An 18207-nucleotide genomic window follows, 5' to 3' on the forward strand; every position below is an offset into this window, starting at 1 on the left:
CACTCTTCTGGTTACCATGTGATTGGCTTAGTTCTTATTTCTACCTGGGCCTCGGTGACTCCAAGTCTGATGACTCTGACCCACTCTCCTATCACCAGCTTTCTCCTAGCTGCCTGTCAAGGTCATCATCTCATGACATCCATCCCAAGAAGGAAATCTGCCCCTCAGGAGGGAGGTACTTCAATCAGACCAAACTCAGAAGAAGAGGCTATTCCTTTGCTTTTTCATTTCCCTCCGGCACTGGCCTGCTGGTATCCATGGGACATTTCCAAAACAGATCTTATCAAGCTAAGTGCTGGAGACCTCATGCCTGTAATCCTAGCAACTCAGGAAGCTGAGATCTGAGGATCATGGTTCAAGGCCAACCTGGGCAGGAAAGTCTGTGAGACTCTTACCTCCAAAAGAATACCAAAAGGCCAGACATGGAGCTGTTACTCACATGATAGAGCACTTAGACAAGAGTAAAGAAAGCTCAGGGACAGTACTTAGGGCCTGAGTTCAAGCCCCAGGATGGGACAAAGAGACAGCAACAATTAAAGAAAAAAAAAGACAGTTCTTGTCACTAGAGCTCCATTTTTCCTTCTTATCATTTGTTTCTTTCTTTTTTTTTTTTGTCGGTCATGGGGCTTGAACTCCGGGCCTGGGCGCTGTCCCTCAGCTCTTCAGCTCAAGGCGAGCACTCTACCACTTGAGCCACAGCGCCACTTCCGGTTTTCTGGTGGTTTATTGGAGATAGGAGTCTCACGGTCTCTCCTGCCCGGGCTGGCTTTGAACCGCGATCCTCAGATCTCAGCCTCCTGAGTAGCTAGGATTACAGGCGTGAGCCACCAGCGCCCGGCTTCATTTGTTTCTTTCTTATTCTTCTTTCTCTTTCAATTCAGCTGATTCTGTGTACCACACATTCCCCTCCTCCTTACTAGAAAGTTGGCCATAGGTTTCAACCAAGTTAACAGGTAGTGCATGTCTGAGTCTGTGTGGGTTGCCATAACAAAATACCTTAGACAGGATAGTTTATAAACAACAGACCGTGTTACTCACAGTTCTAGGGGCTTGGCAGCCCAAGGCAAAGGCAGACCAGTGTCTCACCTTCTACCTATGGCCTCGTGGGGCACAAGGAATAACATAGCTCCCTGAGGTCTTCTGTAAGGGAACTGGTCCCAATCCTACAGGGTCTATTTTCCTGCCTTGGTCACCTCCTGAATCCTTTACGTCTTTATTCTATTTCACTTGGGATTAGGGTTCAACATGTGAAATACTTGCAGACACAAAACATTTCAGCCATGACAACTTCTTCCCCTGTGCCCTTTCCCTCCCCTTCTCTCCTTTCCCTAACTAGATCAGGCTAATCTCAAACTGGCAGTCTTCCCACTAATACCTCCAAAGTGCTGGGATTATGGGTGTGCCGTACCCTACCCCGCTTGGGCTGTAGCAATGTCTTTCCTTAAAATTCACAGATCTCGGTTGCCTCCATCTGCTGCTTGGGTTTCCTTACTGGAGATTTAGGATGGAGACATTTGGTGGTGCCGCATTCCCTAGAAATTCCATTCTAAACATCTCCTCCTGTTTTTCTACCTCTTCTTGACTCCTGAATGTGACTTCTTTTCAGCTCCAGAGATCGTGAACTACGAGCCCTTGGGACTGGAGGCAGATATGTGGTAAGGGGATCCTTCCCTGGGTGGAAGCCCTTAGACCCTGCTCCAGGTGTGACATCTCCTTGACCGTGAGATTCCCTTTCTCCACACTCACCTTTTAGAGCTTCCGCTGCTCTAGTTGTGTGGGTGCTGCATCAGTCTGGGAACACTGCAGAGATCAGTTCTGTGCACAGAAATGGCATGGCTGCTTTATAGTTGGCTGAGTGCCTGGGTTTTCTACAATCCTGACAGCAGTCGTATGAAGGTGGTTCTTATTAGCCTCAGTTATGGAAAAGAGGCTCAGAGGTGATAAGGGACATGCTGAAATACCAGCGCTTACCAGTATGAGGTCCATAGATTCAGTATATAGAACTTGATGACCCCAAATAGGTCTTATACCACTTCTGAAGAGTAGGATGGAGATTGTGGGCTGGGAATGGCATGGTGTGTGTGTGTGGGGGGGTGCCTGGAGAAAGAGGAAGACTGCAGTCCTGACTCAACTCTTCTTTGTTTGCAGGAGCATTGGGGTCATTACCTACATCCTGTGAGTATCTCGGATCCCTGGGGCTCCAATCCAGCTTAGACCGGGATGGGGACAGGTGGGGATGGGAGAGGGTAGGCAGAGAGATAGATTGACATTTACAGAGAACCCATCATAAGCTGGGTTTATTAAACCTACCCAGCAAACCTGAGGCTGAGTGCTCTGAGCTCCATTCCTTTGACCCTTCATTCACTTTACCCTGGGGCTGAAGTTGAGCAGGAATCCAGAGGTGCACCTGCCCTCCTGCCTTAGCCCGTGTCTCTGCATTTCTGCTGAGAATGCCAGGGCTCCCTGCCCAGACTCTTCCAGTTCACTGTGGAATGCCATGGGAGTCAGGAGCCTTGGGATAAGACTGGAGGTGTGTCTCAGTGGTAGACCAGTAGCCGTGGCTGGGAAACAGACAGACAGACACAGATTGAGATAGACAGAGACACTGAAAGACAGAGAAAGAGAGAGAGACACACACACACATACACTCTTTTGGAACAATCATGAAGCAGTCTTTGCCTGCTTCTTCCTGCTCCTTCTTTTTTCTCTCCCCATCTCTCATCCTTTCCCCAAGTCCCTGTTTCTTTCTTTCCTGTCCTGGGTATCTAGTTGCTTGAAGCAGAGATCTCCTGCCTTGTTTGCTCACCAGGCCTCACCTGGAGCTGGAGACCCCATGCTCTTACTTTCTAGCCTGGTGACCTTTGATGGGAAATTTACCTTTAGGCCTGTTTCTTAAATCAGAAATGTCCTGCTGCAGGAAGGGGGTGGATAAGTACTGTGTGCACACACTCCTAGACCTGTGCTATGGTGTCCTTGGCAGGTAGAGGGGATTCAATCTTCCAGCCCTTCCCCTCACAGAAAACATGCAAACATGGGAGGTACTATTTTTGTGTGTGTGCCATTCCTGGGGTTTGAACTCAGGGACTGGGGGATGTCCCTGAGCTGCTGCTGCTGCTCCTTCTTCTTCTTCTTTTTTTTTTTTGGTGGGTCGTGGGCCTGAACTCTGGGCCTGGGCACTGTCCCTCTGCTCTTTAGCTCAAGGCTAGCACTCTACCACTTGAGCCACAGCACCACTTCGGGCTTTTTCTGCTTATGTGGTGCTGAGGAATCGAACCCAGGGCCTTGTGCGTGCAAGGCAAGCATTCTACCACTGAGCCACCTTTCCAGCCCTGTCCCTGAGCTTTTTTTGCCTAAGGCTTACCCTCTACCACTTGAGCCACAGTTCTACTTCCAGCTTCTTGGTGGTTATCTAGAGATAAGATTTTTTCCCTAGGCTGGCTTTGAACCATGGTCCACAGATTTCAGCCTCCTGAATAGTTAGGATTATGTGCCTGGTTGGGAAATGGTATTTTTATGGCATGCTAGGGTTAATGTGGGCCCATAGCCACCAGTGTTCCATAGGGATCATTTTCTAAAGACCCCCATAAATTAGCACCTGGGCTGGGCTGGTATAACAACATAGTGAGCTCTCCTCCCCTGAGCTGTATGTAGCAAGGGGGTTCAAACACTGACTACTCAGTAGAGCTTTTATTTTTGGGGGGGTGGGGCATGCCTGTACTAAGGCTTAAACTCAGGGCTTTTCTTATACACCCTTGGCTTCTTTTTGCTCAAGGCTGGCTCTCTACCACTTGAGTCACACCTCCAGGCCAGCTTTTTTGCTGGTTACTTGGAGATGGAATCTCTGGGACTTTTCTACTGGGGCTGGCTTTTAAATCACATTCCTCAGTTCTCAGCCCTCCTGAGTAGCTAGGATTAAAGGCATGAGCCACTGATGCCCAGTTCCTCTCAACTTCTGAAGCACTCAGAAGCCAAAGTCTCTCTCCATTGGGTCCTTAGCAGGAGCTATGTAAGGTGCGTTGAACTGCAGTGCATTGCAAAGTCTGAGGGTTGGCTGCCCAGAGAGGGCAAGCTGGGCTGCCAGACACCTCCCGCACTGCCATGCGCAGTACAGGACAGGGTTCCTGGGAGTCTATTGCTCCCATTACCATCCAGTTTCCCACAGTCATGTGGCTCTTTCTCTGTTGTACTCAGCCTAAGTGGAGCCTCCCCTTTCCTGGGAGACACGAAGCAGGAAACACTGGCAAATATCACAGCAGTGAGTTACGACTTTGACGAGGAGTTCTTCAGCCAGACTAGCGAGCTGGCCAAGGACTTCATTCGAAAGCTTCTGGTGAAAGAGACCCGGTAAGAGGACGGAGGAGAAAAAAAAAATCACTAGTTTCTCAGGTACTGATTCTCTTCTGCCCATCTCAGAGCTGTGTCAGGCTGACCTCGCTGGCCCACAGCTGATACCTGTGCCACTAAACTCTCACACCGGGCAGGTGCTGTGGCTGCCCTTCATCTTGTTTGCTCAAGTCTTTCTGCCCTCTGCTGAAAGAACAAGATTATAGATCTGTGTGTGTCTGCGCCTCCTTGCTGCGCATGTGTGTTTGGAAGCCAACCCATAGTTCTCAGGGCTTCCACAGTCTGATCCAAAGGCACCTGGACCTCAGATAGAGCCTCACATGGTTCAGATTCTACCTGCATACAGAGCAGTGAAGGACACAGGGAAGACAGAAAGTATGGGCTTAGCCATGGAGAACTGGCTTTTGGGAGGTTCTGAAAGAATCGTGCATTTTACGACATTCCTTGAGAGTTGCTGTTAGGCCTTTCGCTTTGGAACTGAAGGTGAAGGTTAGGTGGGAAGATCTCTCTGTTGAGGATCTTCCAGGAGTGTGGGAAATTCAAACTGCTTCATGGCTATCTTGGTTTCCCCCATCATGCCGTTTGGATGGCTTAGTTAATGAATTCCAGATTCAGAATGCCAGATTCCCAGTGCCTGCCCACGTGGATGGTCACCACTTTCCAATCTTTGTTGCAGGAAACGGCTCACCATCCAAGAGGCTCTCAGACACCCCTGGATCACGGTAAGAGCACAGTGGTGATTTCCAGTGATCAGGACTGTTCTGTCACCAAGACTGGCCATGGTAGCTAAATGCAAAGGACCCATGGGAAGACTGTTGCTTGGCTCTTGGGCACAGATGACAGCTAGTCTGGGGCCCCCAAAAGGACTGAGCTTGTTCAAATAGGGTTCTGCGGGGCTGGGAAGGTGGCTCAGTGGTAGAGCCCTTGCCTTGCATGCCTGAGGCCCTGGGTTCGATTCCTCAGCACCACATAAGCAAAAAGAAAAAAGCCAGAAGTGGCGCTGTGGCTCAAGTGGTAGAGCGCTAGCCTTGAGCTGAAGAGCTGAGGGACAGTGCCCAGGCCCAGAGTTCAGGCCCCACGACCGGACCCCCCAAAAAAAATCAAATAGGGTTCTGCTACCTTAAGTTTATATTTTATATATTCACCTTGCTTATGAAATGAAACCCTCATAACTCTCAGGCTCATGCCTTGTAATCTTTGCTATCCAGGAGGCTGAGATCTGAGAATTGTGGGTCAAAGCCAGCCTTGGCAAAAGTATGTGAGACTCTTATTTCTAATTAATCACCAAAGTGGAAGTGGAGCTGTGGCTCAGGTGGTAGAGTGCTAGCCTTAAGCACAATGCACCCAAGCCTTGAGTTCAAACCCCAGGATTCACACACACACACACACACACACACACACACACACACACACACACACACACACACACACACACACAATCTCAGTTGAACTTTTTCCCTTTGAGACCATCTTATAAAATGTTCTTTGACCTTGGGGCATGTCACCATCATTTCTCAAAGCAAAAAGCAGGACGCTTGGGTGGTAATGAACAAATCTTGATATAGCTCCTTCTTTCTGACTTTTGGCATTCTGAGTAGAAGATGACATTCAAATCCATCACATAGCTTCCCCAGATACCCCAAGGACTGAGAAACTGGGCCCTGAGACAGAGAGAGGCAATTCTGTTCCCACTTAGGATGGTAGAGACAACAAGGTGAATCTCTGCCTTGCTTCTTCTTCTTCTTTTTTTTTCTGGTCGTGGGGCTTGAACTCTGGGCCTGGACGCTGTCCCTAAGCTCTTCAGCTCAAGGCTAGTAGTCTACCACTTGAGCCACAGCACCACTTCCGGTGGTTAATTGGAGATAAGAGTCTCATGGACATTCTTGCCCCGGCTGGTTTTGAACTGCAATCCTCAGATCTCAGCTAGGATTACAGGTGTGAGCCAGCAGCTCCTGGCCTCTTGCTTTCTTTTTAATCGAGGTTCCAGCTGCTGTTTTTCAGAGGATCTCACCATCTGGTATAGTAAAAGTCACCTTGGAAGGCTGACACTCTGAGACAAGGGTTGTCTGAGCACTCTCCAGACTTCTGATGCAGTTGATGGTTCAATGAAAAGGCTAGTGAAGATGATCCCATGCAGATAAAAAGGGCAGAGGCCTTTGGGTAATGGGAAACAAGAAGGGTTGGAAGAATCTGAGAGGAGGTCAAATTCACTTCCTCTTGGAAGGGAAGGAAAGGCCAAGGACTCTCTAGATGGGGGGTGAACTCAGATCCCAGCACTAGGGAGTCTCTTGGGCTCCTTCCTGATGAGCATGCTGAGTGTTTCCAAGGCCCAAGGAACACTGAAAGAGAGACACCCATCAGCCTCCCTCTGCCAGCTGTGGCCTGATGTGCTCCAGCCCTTGTGTGTGTAAAATCCTGCTGCAGCCTGCTTGTCTGCATGCGGCCCCTTAAGTGCTGTGCGTGTGGGAAGACTCCCTCTAATGGCCTTGGACCCCTCTGCTCTGGCGTGAGTATGCAGGCAGCACCCCCACACTCCTTGACCTTTCTGATGGTCTGTGGGGGGGGGTGTCAGCCCCACCCTGGCTCTCCCCATTGCCTGATACATGCCGTGACTGCCAAGAAGCCATGCACGTGCCTTCTGCCTGCAGCTTGGCCTGCCCTTTGGAACCTCCCCCACATTAATATTCTGGTTCTTCTGTCTGAACACCTTGCCAGTCCAAAGGAGAGGTCAGAGCTCCTGAACAGCGGAAGACACAGCCCACCCAGCTGAAGACCAAACGCCTGAGAGAGTATACCCTCAAATGCCACTCAAGCATGCCCCACAACAACTCCTATGTCAACTTTGAGCGTTTTGCCCACGTGGTAGAGGATGTGGCTCGGGTGGATCAGGGATGTCGTGACCTGGCAGAGGCTCATGACACTCTCCAGGATGACGTGGAGGCCCTGGTCTCCATCTACAATGAGAAGGAGGCTTGGTACCGAGAAGAGAATGAGAAGGCCCGGCATGACCTGTCCCAGCTCAGGTACGAGTTCCGGAAGGTGAAGTCCTTGAAGAGACTCCTTCGAGAAGACATCCAAGTGGCAGGATCCAGCCTGGGAGGTGTGGCTAGGAAGTTGGACCATCTGCAGGCTCAGTTTGAAGCTCTGAGGCGGGAGGTGTCAGCAGACCTCCAATGGATGCAGGAACTGGTGGGCGGCTTCCAGCCGGAGAGTGGGGACACAGATGGCCGGGGCTCCGTGTTCTGTCCGGATGCCAGCGAATCCCTGTCTGAGCTGCTCCACAGATCACGCACTGAGGAAGTCCTGGCTGGCTTGAAGCTCTGAATGCTGGGATCCAGCGGTGGTGCATCTAGGATGATGTACAGAAGCCTGTGTCTTCTGTCCAGCCAGAGCATGCACCCAGTGACAATTATCCTGCAGGGTGTGTGGGTATCTGTAGCATAGCACCAGCCCCCTCCAGAAAATTCACACTCACTGAGGTGTTAGGTTTATTTTTGGTGTTGTTTTGTTTTGTTCCTTGTGATGGGGCTTGAACTCAGGGCCTAGACGCTCTTGCTTGGCTTTTCACTGTAGCATTTGAACCATACCTCCAATTCTGGCTTCTAGTTGGTTCCTGGGAAATAAGAGTGTCACAAAATTTCTGCCTGGGCTGACTTTGAACTGTGATCCTCAGATTTTTGGCCTCCTGCATAGTTAAGATGACAGTAGTTAAGAACCATTGACACCCAGCTGATTATTCATTTTAGTCTGGTTTTCTGCAAGAGAGCTGGCAGGCAAGTCGAGCTGTGGAAACAATTAAAAAAGTGAAAGCCCCTTCAGAGGTACCTTCTCCATGAGAAAGTTGGCTAATGATGGATTAGTTCATCTCTCACATCCTGCCTACATCCCTTATGATCGCAGATTATGGGCAAGCATGAAGTTAACTCAGGATAATAATAAGGATAACTCAGCAGGGTACTTTCCTCTGACAGATACAGATGTGTGTGTGTGTGTGTGTGTGTGTGTGTGTGTGTGTGTGTGTGTGTGTGTGTGTGTGTGTGTGTGTGTGTGTATGTGTATGTGTATGCATGCACACGCATGCACGTACGTGCCAAATAAGACTTGAACTGAAGTGTGGGCTCTGTTCTTGAGCTATTTTGCTCGAGGCTAGTAATTTACCACTTGAGCCACACCACCATTTCTGGCTTTTCTTTTCTCTTTCTTTTTTAGTAGTTGATTGGAGATAAGAGTCTCATGGACTTTCTTGCCCAGGTGGGCTTTGAACCATGATCCTTAGATCCCAGCCTCCTGAGGAGCTAGGATTATAGGCGTGAACCACCTGCGCCCAGCCAGATGCAGAGATTTAAAATATATAACGTATTATCTTTTATTTGAATTGACTTTTCCCTTTTGCCCTCATGCCTGGGACTTCAGGTGAGTCTCAGAGATCAACTCTGCAAAATAGGAAGATGGGTGAAGGTATTCTTCATTTCCCTCTCACCTGTGACTCAGAGGGGCAATGACTTAGAATCACTCATAGATAGTTGATAGAGATAAAATGGAAACTCAGAGTGCTCAGCTCTGAAATGAGGTATAAGGGAGGAAGTGGAGAGGTTAACTGTAAACTAAGGTGAGTTCACCTTACTAATAAAGTTCAAATCCCAGAAGTCAGGGAGTTAATGCTATGTATTTTGCCAGATTTGGGTGACATATAGGTGATTGTCCCAGGACCTATGCCCTAGAAGGTTCCATCATTGTTCCTTCCCAGGCCTGTTTAGGTCTGAAGCTCAATCTGCAAAGTAAAAGGGAAGGGGAAGCATCTCCCCCTTCCCCACCGTTTCCCCCAACTTTTAGCTCAGAACGCCAACATTGTGTTAAAAGTGAACACCAAAAGGCTCTCAACAGGGAGATTCCTTTCTTGTATACCAGGCCCTGAATGCCTGAGAAATTACATGAGTTTTTGAACAGGGTGGATATAAAGATTGGGAAGTCCATGGCCCAGTGGTCCCTTCAGGACCCAAAGCTTTGAGCATCCTTTGCTGCAAATGGCATGATCTCAACTTCCTTCCCCAGAGGACAAGCCAATTGATATAACCCTAGACGCACTGCGCAGCTAAAGGCCCAGAATCATGCTGGAAGCCTGGGCTGAGTATAGTATAGTTTCAAAGGCTCTTCATGGCCTCACAAAACAGCCCTGCCAGATAATTATATTAGATGTGATGCCCAGGTTAGAAATGAGGAAACAGAGGGGAAATGTGATTTTTTTCCCCCTCCAGATCATATCATTAGTGGTCAAAGTAGAGCCCTTCTGTCATATGAAGTGAAGGATTCCAACATTAATCAAGAGTTACACACAGGAAACTGGACACCGGTGGCTCACACCTATCATCCTAGCTACTCAGGAGGCTGAGATCTGAGGATCATGGTTCAAAGTCAGCTTGGGCAGGAAAGTCCATGTGACTCTCTTATCTCCAATGAATCATCAAAAAGCTGGAAGTGGAGACTGTGGCTGAAGTAGTAGAATGCCAGCTTTGAGGGGGGAAAGCCCAGAGATAGCGCTTAGGCCCTGAGTTCAAGCCCCAGGACCAGCAAAAATAAAAAATAAATTAATTAATAATCACAAATAGACAGAACCTACAGATAGATCACATGCTACCAAAGAGAAGCAGACCATAGGGCAAGGGCTGCATAACAGTTATCAAACTTGGGAGAAAAGTACTCTCAACAAGGCATTCACCAGAAGGCTGGTAATAAGAAGACAGAAGGAAAGCCAGCAAGAAGAGAACAGGAGTATGATGTAGATGTGATAGGACCAGCAGGGTTTTGACTATGTGAAGGAGCACTGTCTTTCTCCCCAGAGTTGTAGGAAGTCATTAGTGGGTCTTGAACTAGCGTTCCTGGAAGGGAATGCCCAGTGAACAGCACAGACAGGAAGAGTGTTAGGATAACACATAAGATCTTGATCTCATGAAATCTTTTCTTGGCTTCCTATCTTATGTTAGCAAAGTGCATCATTTCAAATATCATCTATTTGTAATAGGAACTTTTGCCATCAAATATAAGAAACAATGAGTATTGAATACATCACTGGAGATGTGGCTCAAGTGGTAAGACACCTGTCCGGCAAGCACAAGGTCCTGAGTTCAAACCTCAGTACCACTACCACCAAAAAAAAAAAAGATACATCATTATTATATGTACTATTCAGAAAAAAAAAAGCCTAGCAAGGGACAGCCTATAAGAAGACACTCCCAAATACACCTTCATAGAGCTGAAACACTTGCAGAGGAGAAATGAGAACCAAAGTCACCATGCAGAAAGGGAGAGCCAAGAAACATAGCCTAAAGCAGCTTTGCTCTCTGAGTTTGCACAGTCAGTGTGCTAACTGAGAAACGTAAAGAAAAGACTGTCATGCTCACAGTCGGAGCCTGATTGGCTCCACCTGGCTGGCCAAAGCAGGGCAATCCTCTCTCAGGACCTGTCTACACTTAACCCCATAGCACTCAACACCATTGATCCATGACACCTCCTGACTTCTGAGATCTGAAAGAGGACAAAGTCCCATTTCTTGTGTCCCATTTCAGGAAATTGGTATAGATGACCTCAACAATCTTTCAGAAGTCTTATCATAGACTTGTTTGGTATCAGATATTTTCAAATACAGCTGGGCACTGGTGGCTCATGCCTTTAATCCTAGCTACTCAGGAGGTTAAGATCTTATGATTGTGGTTCAAAGCCAGACTGGTCAGGAAAGTCTGTGAGACTCTTATCTCCAATTAACCACAAAAAAAAAAAAAAAAAAAAAAAAACAGAAGAGGAGCTGTGGCTTAAGTGGTAGAGCATCACCCTTGATCTCAGGGACAGGCTCTGAGTTCAAGTCCCAGGACTTGCAAATAGACACACACACATAGACTGCAAATATCAAAGGTCCCTGTGGCTATGACAGGCCATGACCTTCAAAACCAGGTTTCTTAAGGAGAGGAAGGTCACCAGTGGAGAGCAGTGCAGGGTAATCTTTCCTGTGAAGGTCAAAATAAATGCAATGAAAGGAAAATGGCGATAATGATTTGAATTAGGAAAAAGAGACATAACTTGGATTTGTAGAATCAGCTGTGAGGTGATCCTCCAGTGTGAACTACCCTCATTTTCTAGCTGTCAGAGAGAACAAGGCTTGGCTGGAGTTACCAGCTGCTGGGCAACTAGGCCTAAGTAGCTCTCTCTCTCTCTCTCTCTCTCTCTCTCTCTCTCTCTCTCTCTCTCTCTCTCTCTGTCCGTCTCTCTCCCCCCACCCCTCTCTCTGTGTGTTTGGTCATAGGGCTTAAACTCTGGGCTTGGACGCTGTCCCTGCACTACTCAGCTCTAGGCTAGCACTCTACCACTTGAGCCACAGTGCCACTTCTAGTTTTCTGGTGGTTACTTAGAGATAAGAGTCTCATGGACTTTCCTGCCTTGGTGATCCTCAGAGCTCAGCCTCCTGAATAGCTGGGATTACAGGCGTGAGCCACAGGTGCCCGGTTCTAAGTAGCTTTCTTCAAAACAGTGTTTGTGGTCCTCTCTGTGTTCATGGTGAGTCTCTGGTAAACCATAGCTCCTTCTGATGCTTTCTATATAGACCTGTTTCCATATAAAGAGCATCCAAAGACAAGAGGGAATGGAGTGAATGCCTCCAACTCTTGCAGAGAACTCAGAGAAGACCATGACTGACCTTCCCCGGTCACCTGTCCGTCAAAATTCCATTCTCCTTTAGCATCAAAGGAAGCCCAAGAAGGCCTGTAAGGGACAGCTGTGAGACCTGTGTCCTCTGTCCCCCTCACATGGTCAGGGATGCCATTTTGACAACCATGTCCAGGATAGGACTGCCATAGCCAATGGGAATGTTTCATTGGGACCTGGGGGTGGAGGGAGGAGCTTTGAACAAGGGAGTAGGGGGCAGTTGGTGGCATTCTGTGGATAGCTCCTTCTGCCACCATGGAGAATGTTTAATTCACCACACTGTGAATGAAAGGTCCGTTTCCATGCTGAGTTTAAGCCCCATCCTGGCCAATGGGAAGGCAGGGGCTGTGTATGCAGATTCTCAAGGAATCTGGGAAGTGGGCCTTTAGAAGCAGAGCCTTACAGTTGTGTTCGTCAGGAAGGGTGGTAATGGTTTGGTTGAGAATGATTTTGCAAATGCTGGAAGCTGGCAATGGAGGAGAATGAAACCAAGTAATCATGGTAGGAGAAGCCAGAACCTTCTGCATGAGCCCCATCCCCTACTGATGACAATAACAATGGTAACTTCCTTCTCCCTTTCACTGATTCCACAGCACAGTCAGTTTTGGAAGTGGCCCAACTATCACACACACACACACACACACACACACACACACACACACACACACACACACACACTACTGTGGACCTTCTGTAAATGTCTGGCACTAAATGCTTTTTCTCCTTTGTGAAATTCTTGGCCCACGGAGGAGATTCTTTGCCTTGGAAAGGAAAACCAGCAGTGGGCATGTACAAGTAGCCCAGAAGGACTGAACAAACACTAATTGTGTGCTGACTCCTGGGTGGGTAAGGGGGGGAATGATAGATAAGGACAAGAAAACTCCTGAAGAAAAGACTGGTTGGGTATCTGAGGCAGATGGGCTCCTGCGTAATTTGAGTGGTGGAAAAGGCTGTGAGTGATAAAATACAGATATCTAATATGTAAATTAGATTTAAAAAAAAAGCAGGCGAGATGAATTCTGATTAGGGCCAGGCAAGAGGCAGCAGGGAGCTGAAGCGATCTTTTTTGTTTTTTGGTCTGAGACCAAGACTAGAACTCATTAGCTGATGCTTTCCTTGGCTGGTGCTCTACCACCTGCACCATACCTCCAACCTCTCCTGAGGCAATCTTGATACGCTCTCTCCATCATCAACGACCCCCCACCCCAGCTGTATCTTTGTGAAGGATACTGAAAAGAATTTTGAATGGCAGTGAACCCAGATTGAGTCAGAAACTCATACTGTTGTATAGAAAGTAACAAGAAAAGGATTATAGAAATTTAAAAGGGTGTGTGTGTGTGTGTGTGTGTGTGTGTGTGTGTGTGTGTGTGTGCGTGTGCTGGTACTGGGGCTTGAACTCAGGGCTTGGGCACTGTCCTTTAGCTTTTTTGCTCAGGACTGGTGCTCTACCACTTGAGCCACAGCTTGATTCCCAGCCTTTTTTGGTGGTTAATTAGAGATAAGAATCTAACAGGTTTTTCCTGCTCAGGCTGGGCTTGGAACTGTGATCCTCAAATCTCAGCCTCCTGAGTAGCTTACAGGCTTGACCATTGGCACTTGGCCTTTCAAAAAGTTATTGTTTCTGAGATGGGAAGGTAGCTCAGTGGTAGAAGACTTGCCTTGCATGCATGAGGCCCTGGGTTCGATTCCTCAGCACCAGATAAGCAGAAAAGGCCAGAAGTGGTGCTGTGGCTCAAGTGGTACAGTGCTAGCCTTGAGCTGAAGAGCTGAGGGACAGCACCCAGACCCAGAATTTGGGCCCCATGACTGACCCCCCAAAAAAGGTTATTGTTTTGATCAGGCTGGGAATGTGGCTCAGTGGTAGAGTGCTCACCTAGCATTCATGAAGGCCTGGGTTTGACTCCTCAGTACCACATAAACAGAAAAAGCTAGAGGTGGTGCTGTGGCTCAAGTGGTACAGCACTAGCCTTGAGCACAGAGAAGCCCAGGGACAGAGCCCAGGCCCCGAGTTCAAGCCCTAGGACCAGAAAAAAAAAAGTTACTGTTTTTAACTTGATTATGGAAAACAATGTTCAAAACTTGCATCAAAGCACAGAAAATGACATAATGACATAGTCTCACTTGATGTAGTCCTGGCTATCTTTAAACTCATGGATTCTCTGGCCTCCTGAGTTGCTGATATTACAGGAATATGCCACCACCATACCCACTTAGGACTTTGCTATCTCATCCCTGACAAAATTAGCATTGATTTCCATCTCCCCCTCTTCCATGTCATCTGAACAATCTTTCCCTACTCACATCCCCACATCTCCCAAGGGTGCCCTGTTACAGACCCTTGGCTTGTTCACATCAGGTGAACACATCACCTGGTATTTGGTTGATGTCTTTCAAGTCCCTTGAAACCATACAGGAAGGAGAGCTTTGGAAACTGTTCCCCAGAGACAAGAAATGGCTCCAAAAAGTGAAGATCACATCCATGTATTCATGCCAGAATCTTTTTTTTTTTTTTTTGCCGGTCATGGGGCCTGAACTCTGGGTCTGGGCGCTGTCTCTCAGCTCTTCAGCTCAAGGCTAGCGCTCTACCACTGGAGCCACAGCACCACTTCTGGCTTTTTCTGTTTATGTGGTGCTGAGGAATCGAACCCAGGGCCTCATGCTTGCAAGGCATGCACTCTACCGCTGAGCTACCTTCCCAGCCCTCATGCCAGAATCTTAACAGGAAAGCAAAACCAGGCCAGGCACAGAAAAGAGACATTTCTACCTTGTCCAAGGGCAGCCCTCAGCCCGTTGGCCTTTCTGAATCTTCTCACCTGTTAGCAGGAGGCGGAGGCTCAGAAGCCCACAAGATTCCTGTGCCTCTTCCTAGAAAAACAGGTACTGTGGGCAGCAGAGCCAGGCCCAGCCAGCAAAAGGAGCCATGCAAGTTACCACCAGGTGAGAGACTTAGCTTAGGGAGAGGAGAGGGAGCAATGCAGAGTGACAGCTCCAGGCAGAAAGAAAAGTGGGTGTTCCAGGCTTTCTGAGGAGAATCATGGTGCTACGGAATAGATGGAGATCTGAAAAGCTGCCATCTGTCTGCAGTTTCTACAGGAAGTCTGGTATTTAGAGAAAAAGTCTTCTGGAAAGCCAGGGCTCTTTTCTCAGGCCTTGGTGGCGGCTGTTACTTCCTCTCCTTGCTCTGGAGATGTTGATGATGACCTGCCTTGTGCACTGAACTGTATCAGATGCATTTACCTCGCCATAAACATAACCTGACTCCAGCCAAAGAATTCCCTAGGCTCCCTGACAGCATGCATGGACCAACAAGGCTAGAGACAGCCTCCCATGTGCATACAGGGGGTAGTAGGTGTCTCCCCCTTCTCCCCAGCCCCAGGTTCACCAAGAGTTTGTGCCACCTTTGCTTCAGGAACAGATTTCCCTACAGCATTTCCATCTGACTTGGTAGGCTGAGCGGAGTATCCGCCTTTGGTGAGCCTCTTAGCATCTAAGGAGGCCTTTGATTAGCAAAGGCCCAGCTGACAGATTCAGTGCTCAGGTGGCCATCTCCTAGGGATCAGGCTGTTGTGTGCAGCACATAGACAGGGCTGTAGAAGTAATTGTGTCACTTTGAGTGAATGGTGGTGGGAACAGCCCCACCTGACATTTCACCTGGGGTTGGGGGGTCTGTTGGAGCTCATTGGGGGTATATGGAGAGACTTGGGGGAACCATGGGAACAGAAAAGCCTCCCTTCCAGGAGGACCCTACCTTAGGGCTGGGCTTGCACATGTAGTATGTAGAGGGGTGATAAATAGTTGCAGAAGGGGTCAGGAGAGGTGGATATGGTCTGATGATTCTCTTCCTCCTCTTTTCCTTGTCTGCTACCTTTTCCTCTGTTCTCTCCCGCACCCTTGGCCCAAACCTCTGTGTTTCCAGTTTGGTACTGAGGAATCAAACCCAGGGCTTCATGCATGCTAGGCAAGCACTCTACCACTAAGCCACATTCCCAACCCTGTGTTTCCAGTTTGGAAGGATGAACAGCCTATGGCTTTCTCTCATCTCAAGTACTTGAAGATTGCCTTCACTTTGCTCCTGTTCTCTCACACACCTAGAGCTCTCCTGCTGAGTTCCAGGCAGGGATGTGGGGAATGAGATCATCATGACACACTTTCACGGTATGTGGTGACTGGGCTGATCAAGTGGTTTCGGCCTCTCATTGGTGAGATAGAACACATCCTAGGTCTTGAGGTTTTCTTCCAGTCTGTCTCTTTCAGCAGCTGAAGAAACTGCTAAAGCAACCATGCAGTTATCCAACATCCAGGATTGTTAGGCCAAAGGGGAGGGAAGAGGAGGAGCCTGGGGCATTAACAGAGACCGGAAGAACGTCCCTGTGGCTTCAAGTTGCTGCCTTGCAGTGAGAGGCCTTCACTGCCAAGCTGGCAGAGACAGGTGCTACGCATAGCAAATGAGCATGGAGGTGCCATGGGCAGGTCAGGGGTATACCAGTCCTCTACTTGTGTGTGTGTGTCTGTGTGTGCACGTGCACGCGCACACATGTGCGCATGTGTGTGCATGCTGTTCCCGGGGCTGGGCACTGTCCCTGAATCCCTGAGCCTTTTATTTTTATTTTATTTTGTTCTACCATCTGAGCCACAGCTCCTTTAGGGGTTTGTTCTTTGGGGGGATGGTTATTTGGAGATAAAGAGTCTCACAGACTTTCCTTCCTAAGCTGGCTTTGAACTGTGATCCTCAGATTTCAGCCTTCTGAGTGGCTAGGCTTACAGGCCTGAGCTACTGCTGCCTGGCTTGTTTTTTTATAAATAATATTCCTGGGTTATATTCCATGTCAGGGATAGAGACATTTCTTGCAAGTTGTCACAGGAAGTCCCACTTGAATTGGGCTTTGAAACACTGAGACCTTCCAGGGGGATGGGACAGTCCTGGAATGGATCTCAAGTAGATGCCAGGTCCAGAGTAGGGTGAGCTAGCAGTACACACTGGCAGCCTCTGGGGACCTGGTACCATGACAAAAACCAGCAGGAGCAGAGCTACGCGCCCCACGTAGCGAAGCGCTCACCGATGCTGAATGGTGGTTTTAGAATAGGAGCAGAGGGAAATCAAGCCACATAGGACCCATGGATCCTCCTGGGCCTTCATGTTCTTGAGAGCGGTCCTTTAAAAATAAATGGGGGCTGAGCACAGTGCCTCATGCCTGGAATCCTAGCTACTCAGGAAGCTGAGACCTGAGGATCACAGTTCAAAGCCACCCAGGACAGGAAAGCCCGTGGGACTCTTATCTCCAAGTAACCAGTAAAAAGCCAGAACTGGGGTGTGTGTGGTGGTAGATTTCTAGCCTTGAGTGGAAAAGCCAAACAAGAGTATAAGGCTCTGAGTTCAAGTTCAAGTACCAATACCAAATTGGAAGCTAGTGATTGCTTAGAAGAAATGCATGTCTGTACACATACATGCTCCTATTTTCAGTCCCCAGAAACTTAAACCCACTTCCATCTATAGGTTTGCCTGTGCTGGGCATTTTGTATAAATGGAGTCACATAATATGGACCATTTATGTCTGGCTTTTTCCAGTTAATGATTTCAAGGTAACTCTATACAGCAGCATCCATCAACAAGACACTTGTTTCTGTTGTATGGACAATCCAAAGGTTGTTGGACCCATCATCACACATACTTAGATTGATTCTACTTTTTAGTCATAGGGACAATGCTGCATGTGACCATTCATGTAACACATTCACATAGTAAAATCTGCAAAGCATTTCAGGGGGTCCATAGAACTCCCCAAATCTTATCTCTTGGTTTCAGATAACCATGTTTTACAAAAAGAGGACATTTAAGAGGAAACAAAGAAGACAGGAATGGTAACAGCTTAGTTGCGATTAGGTTATCCTCAATCATTTAACCCTCAGTAACTCAATGGCAATGAAATTATTACAAATGGGAAAACTGAGGCTCAGAGAAGCCATGTCAGGACTGCCAGGCCGTGAAGGGCTACTACATGTATAGTAGATATAGCTGTCTCTATCTGACCCCCATCAAGGACCCTATTTCCTTCTATTTATTTTGTAAAGGAACATTACCAACTTCCAGCAAGACTTCCGTTCTGCTGAGCCAAGCCGAGAGAGTCAGCCCAGTGTACTGGGCGGGGTCATGCTGTCCCGTGACCCTCTTCC

At 48.1% G+C, this 18207-nt stretch overlaps 2 protein-coding genes across 3 annotated transcripts in view; both read left to right on the forward strand.

Annotated features, from left to right (window-relative positions):
• Nucleotides 1–18207, forward strand: part of LOC138808925 (death-associated protein kinase 2) — a 113979-nt gene that overhangs the window by 91468 nt on the left and 4304 nt on the right. For both annotated transcript variants that reach the window (XM_069995203.1, XM_069995204.1), the window contains 4 exons: nucleotides 1607–1655; nucleotides 2149–2175; nucleotides 4192–4344; nucleotides 5021–5066. In XM_069995203.1, the coding sequence (XP_069851304.1) occupies nucleotides 1607–1655; nucleotides 2149–2175; nucleotides 4192–4344; nucleotides 5021–5066 (275 nt within the window). The remainder of the gene's footprint in view (nucleotides 1–1606; nucleotides 1656–2148; nucleotides 2176–4191; nucleotides 4345–5020; nucleotides 5067–18207) is intronic.
• LOC138808836 (death-associated protein kinase 3-like) lies at nucleotides 6857–7668 on the forward strand. Its single transcript, XM_069995035.1, has 2 exons — nucleotides 6857–6895; nucleotides 7060–7668. Exons 1-2 carry the CDS (start codon nucleotides 6857–6859, stop codon nucleotides 7666–7668), a joined length of 648 nt encoding a protein of 215 aa, XP_069851136.1.

The sequence above is a fragment of the Dipodomys merriami genome, unplaced genomic scaffold (genome assembly GCF_024711535.1).
Source record: "Dipodomys merriami isolate MVZ:Mamm:240054 unplaced genomic scaffold, mDipMer1.0.p SCAF_48, whole genome shotgun sequence".
NCBI classification, from domain to species: domain Eukaryota; kingdom Metazoa; phylum Chordata; class Mammalia; order Rodentia; family Heteromyidae; genus Dipodomys; species Dipodomys merriami.

What these genes read in the sequence shown, in the direction of transcription:
- LOC138808836 (XM_069995035.1), top strand. Translation starts at nt 6,857, where the DNA reads ATGCAGGCAGCACCCCCACACTCCTTGACCTTTCTGATG. An exon ending in ACTCCTTGACCTTTCTGATG is followed by an intron (nt 6,896 to 7,059) that starts GTCTGTGGGGGG and finishes ACACCTTGCCAG; the next exon opens with TCCAAAGGAGAGGTCAGAGC.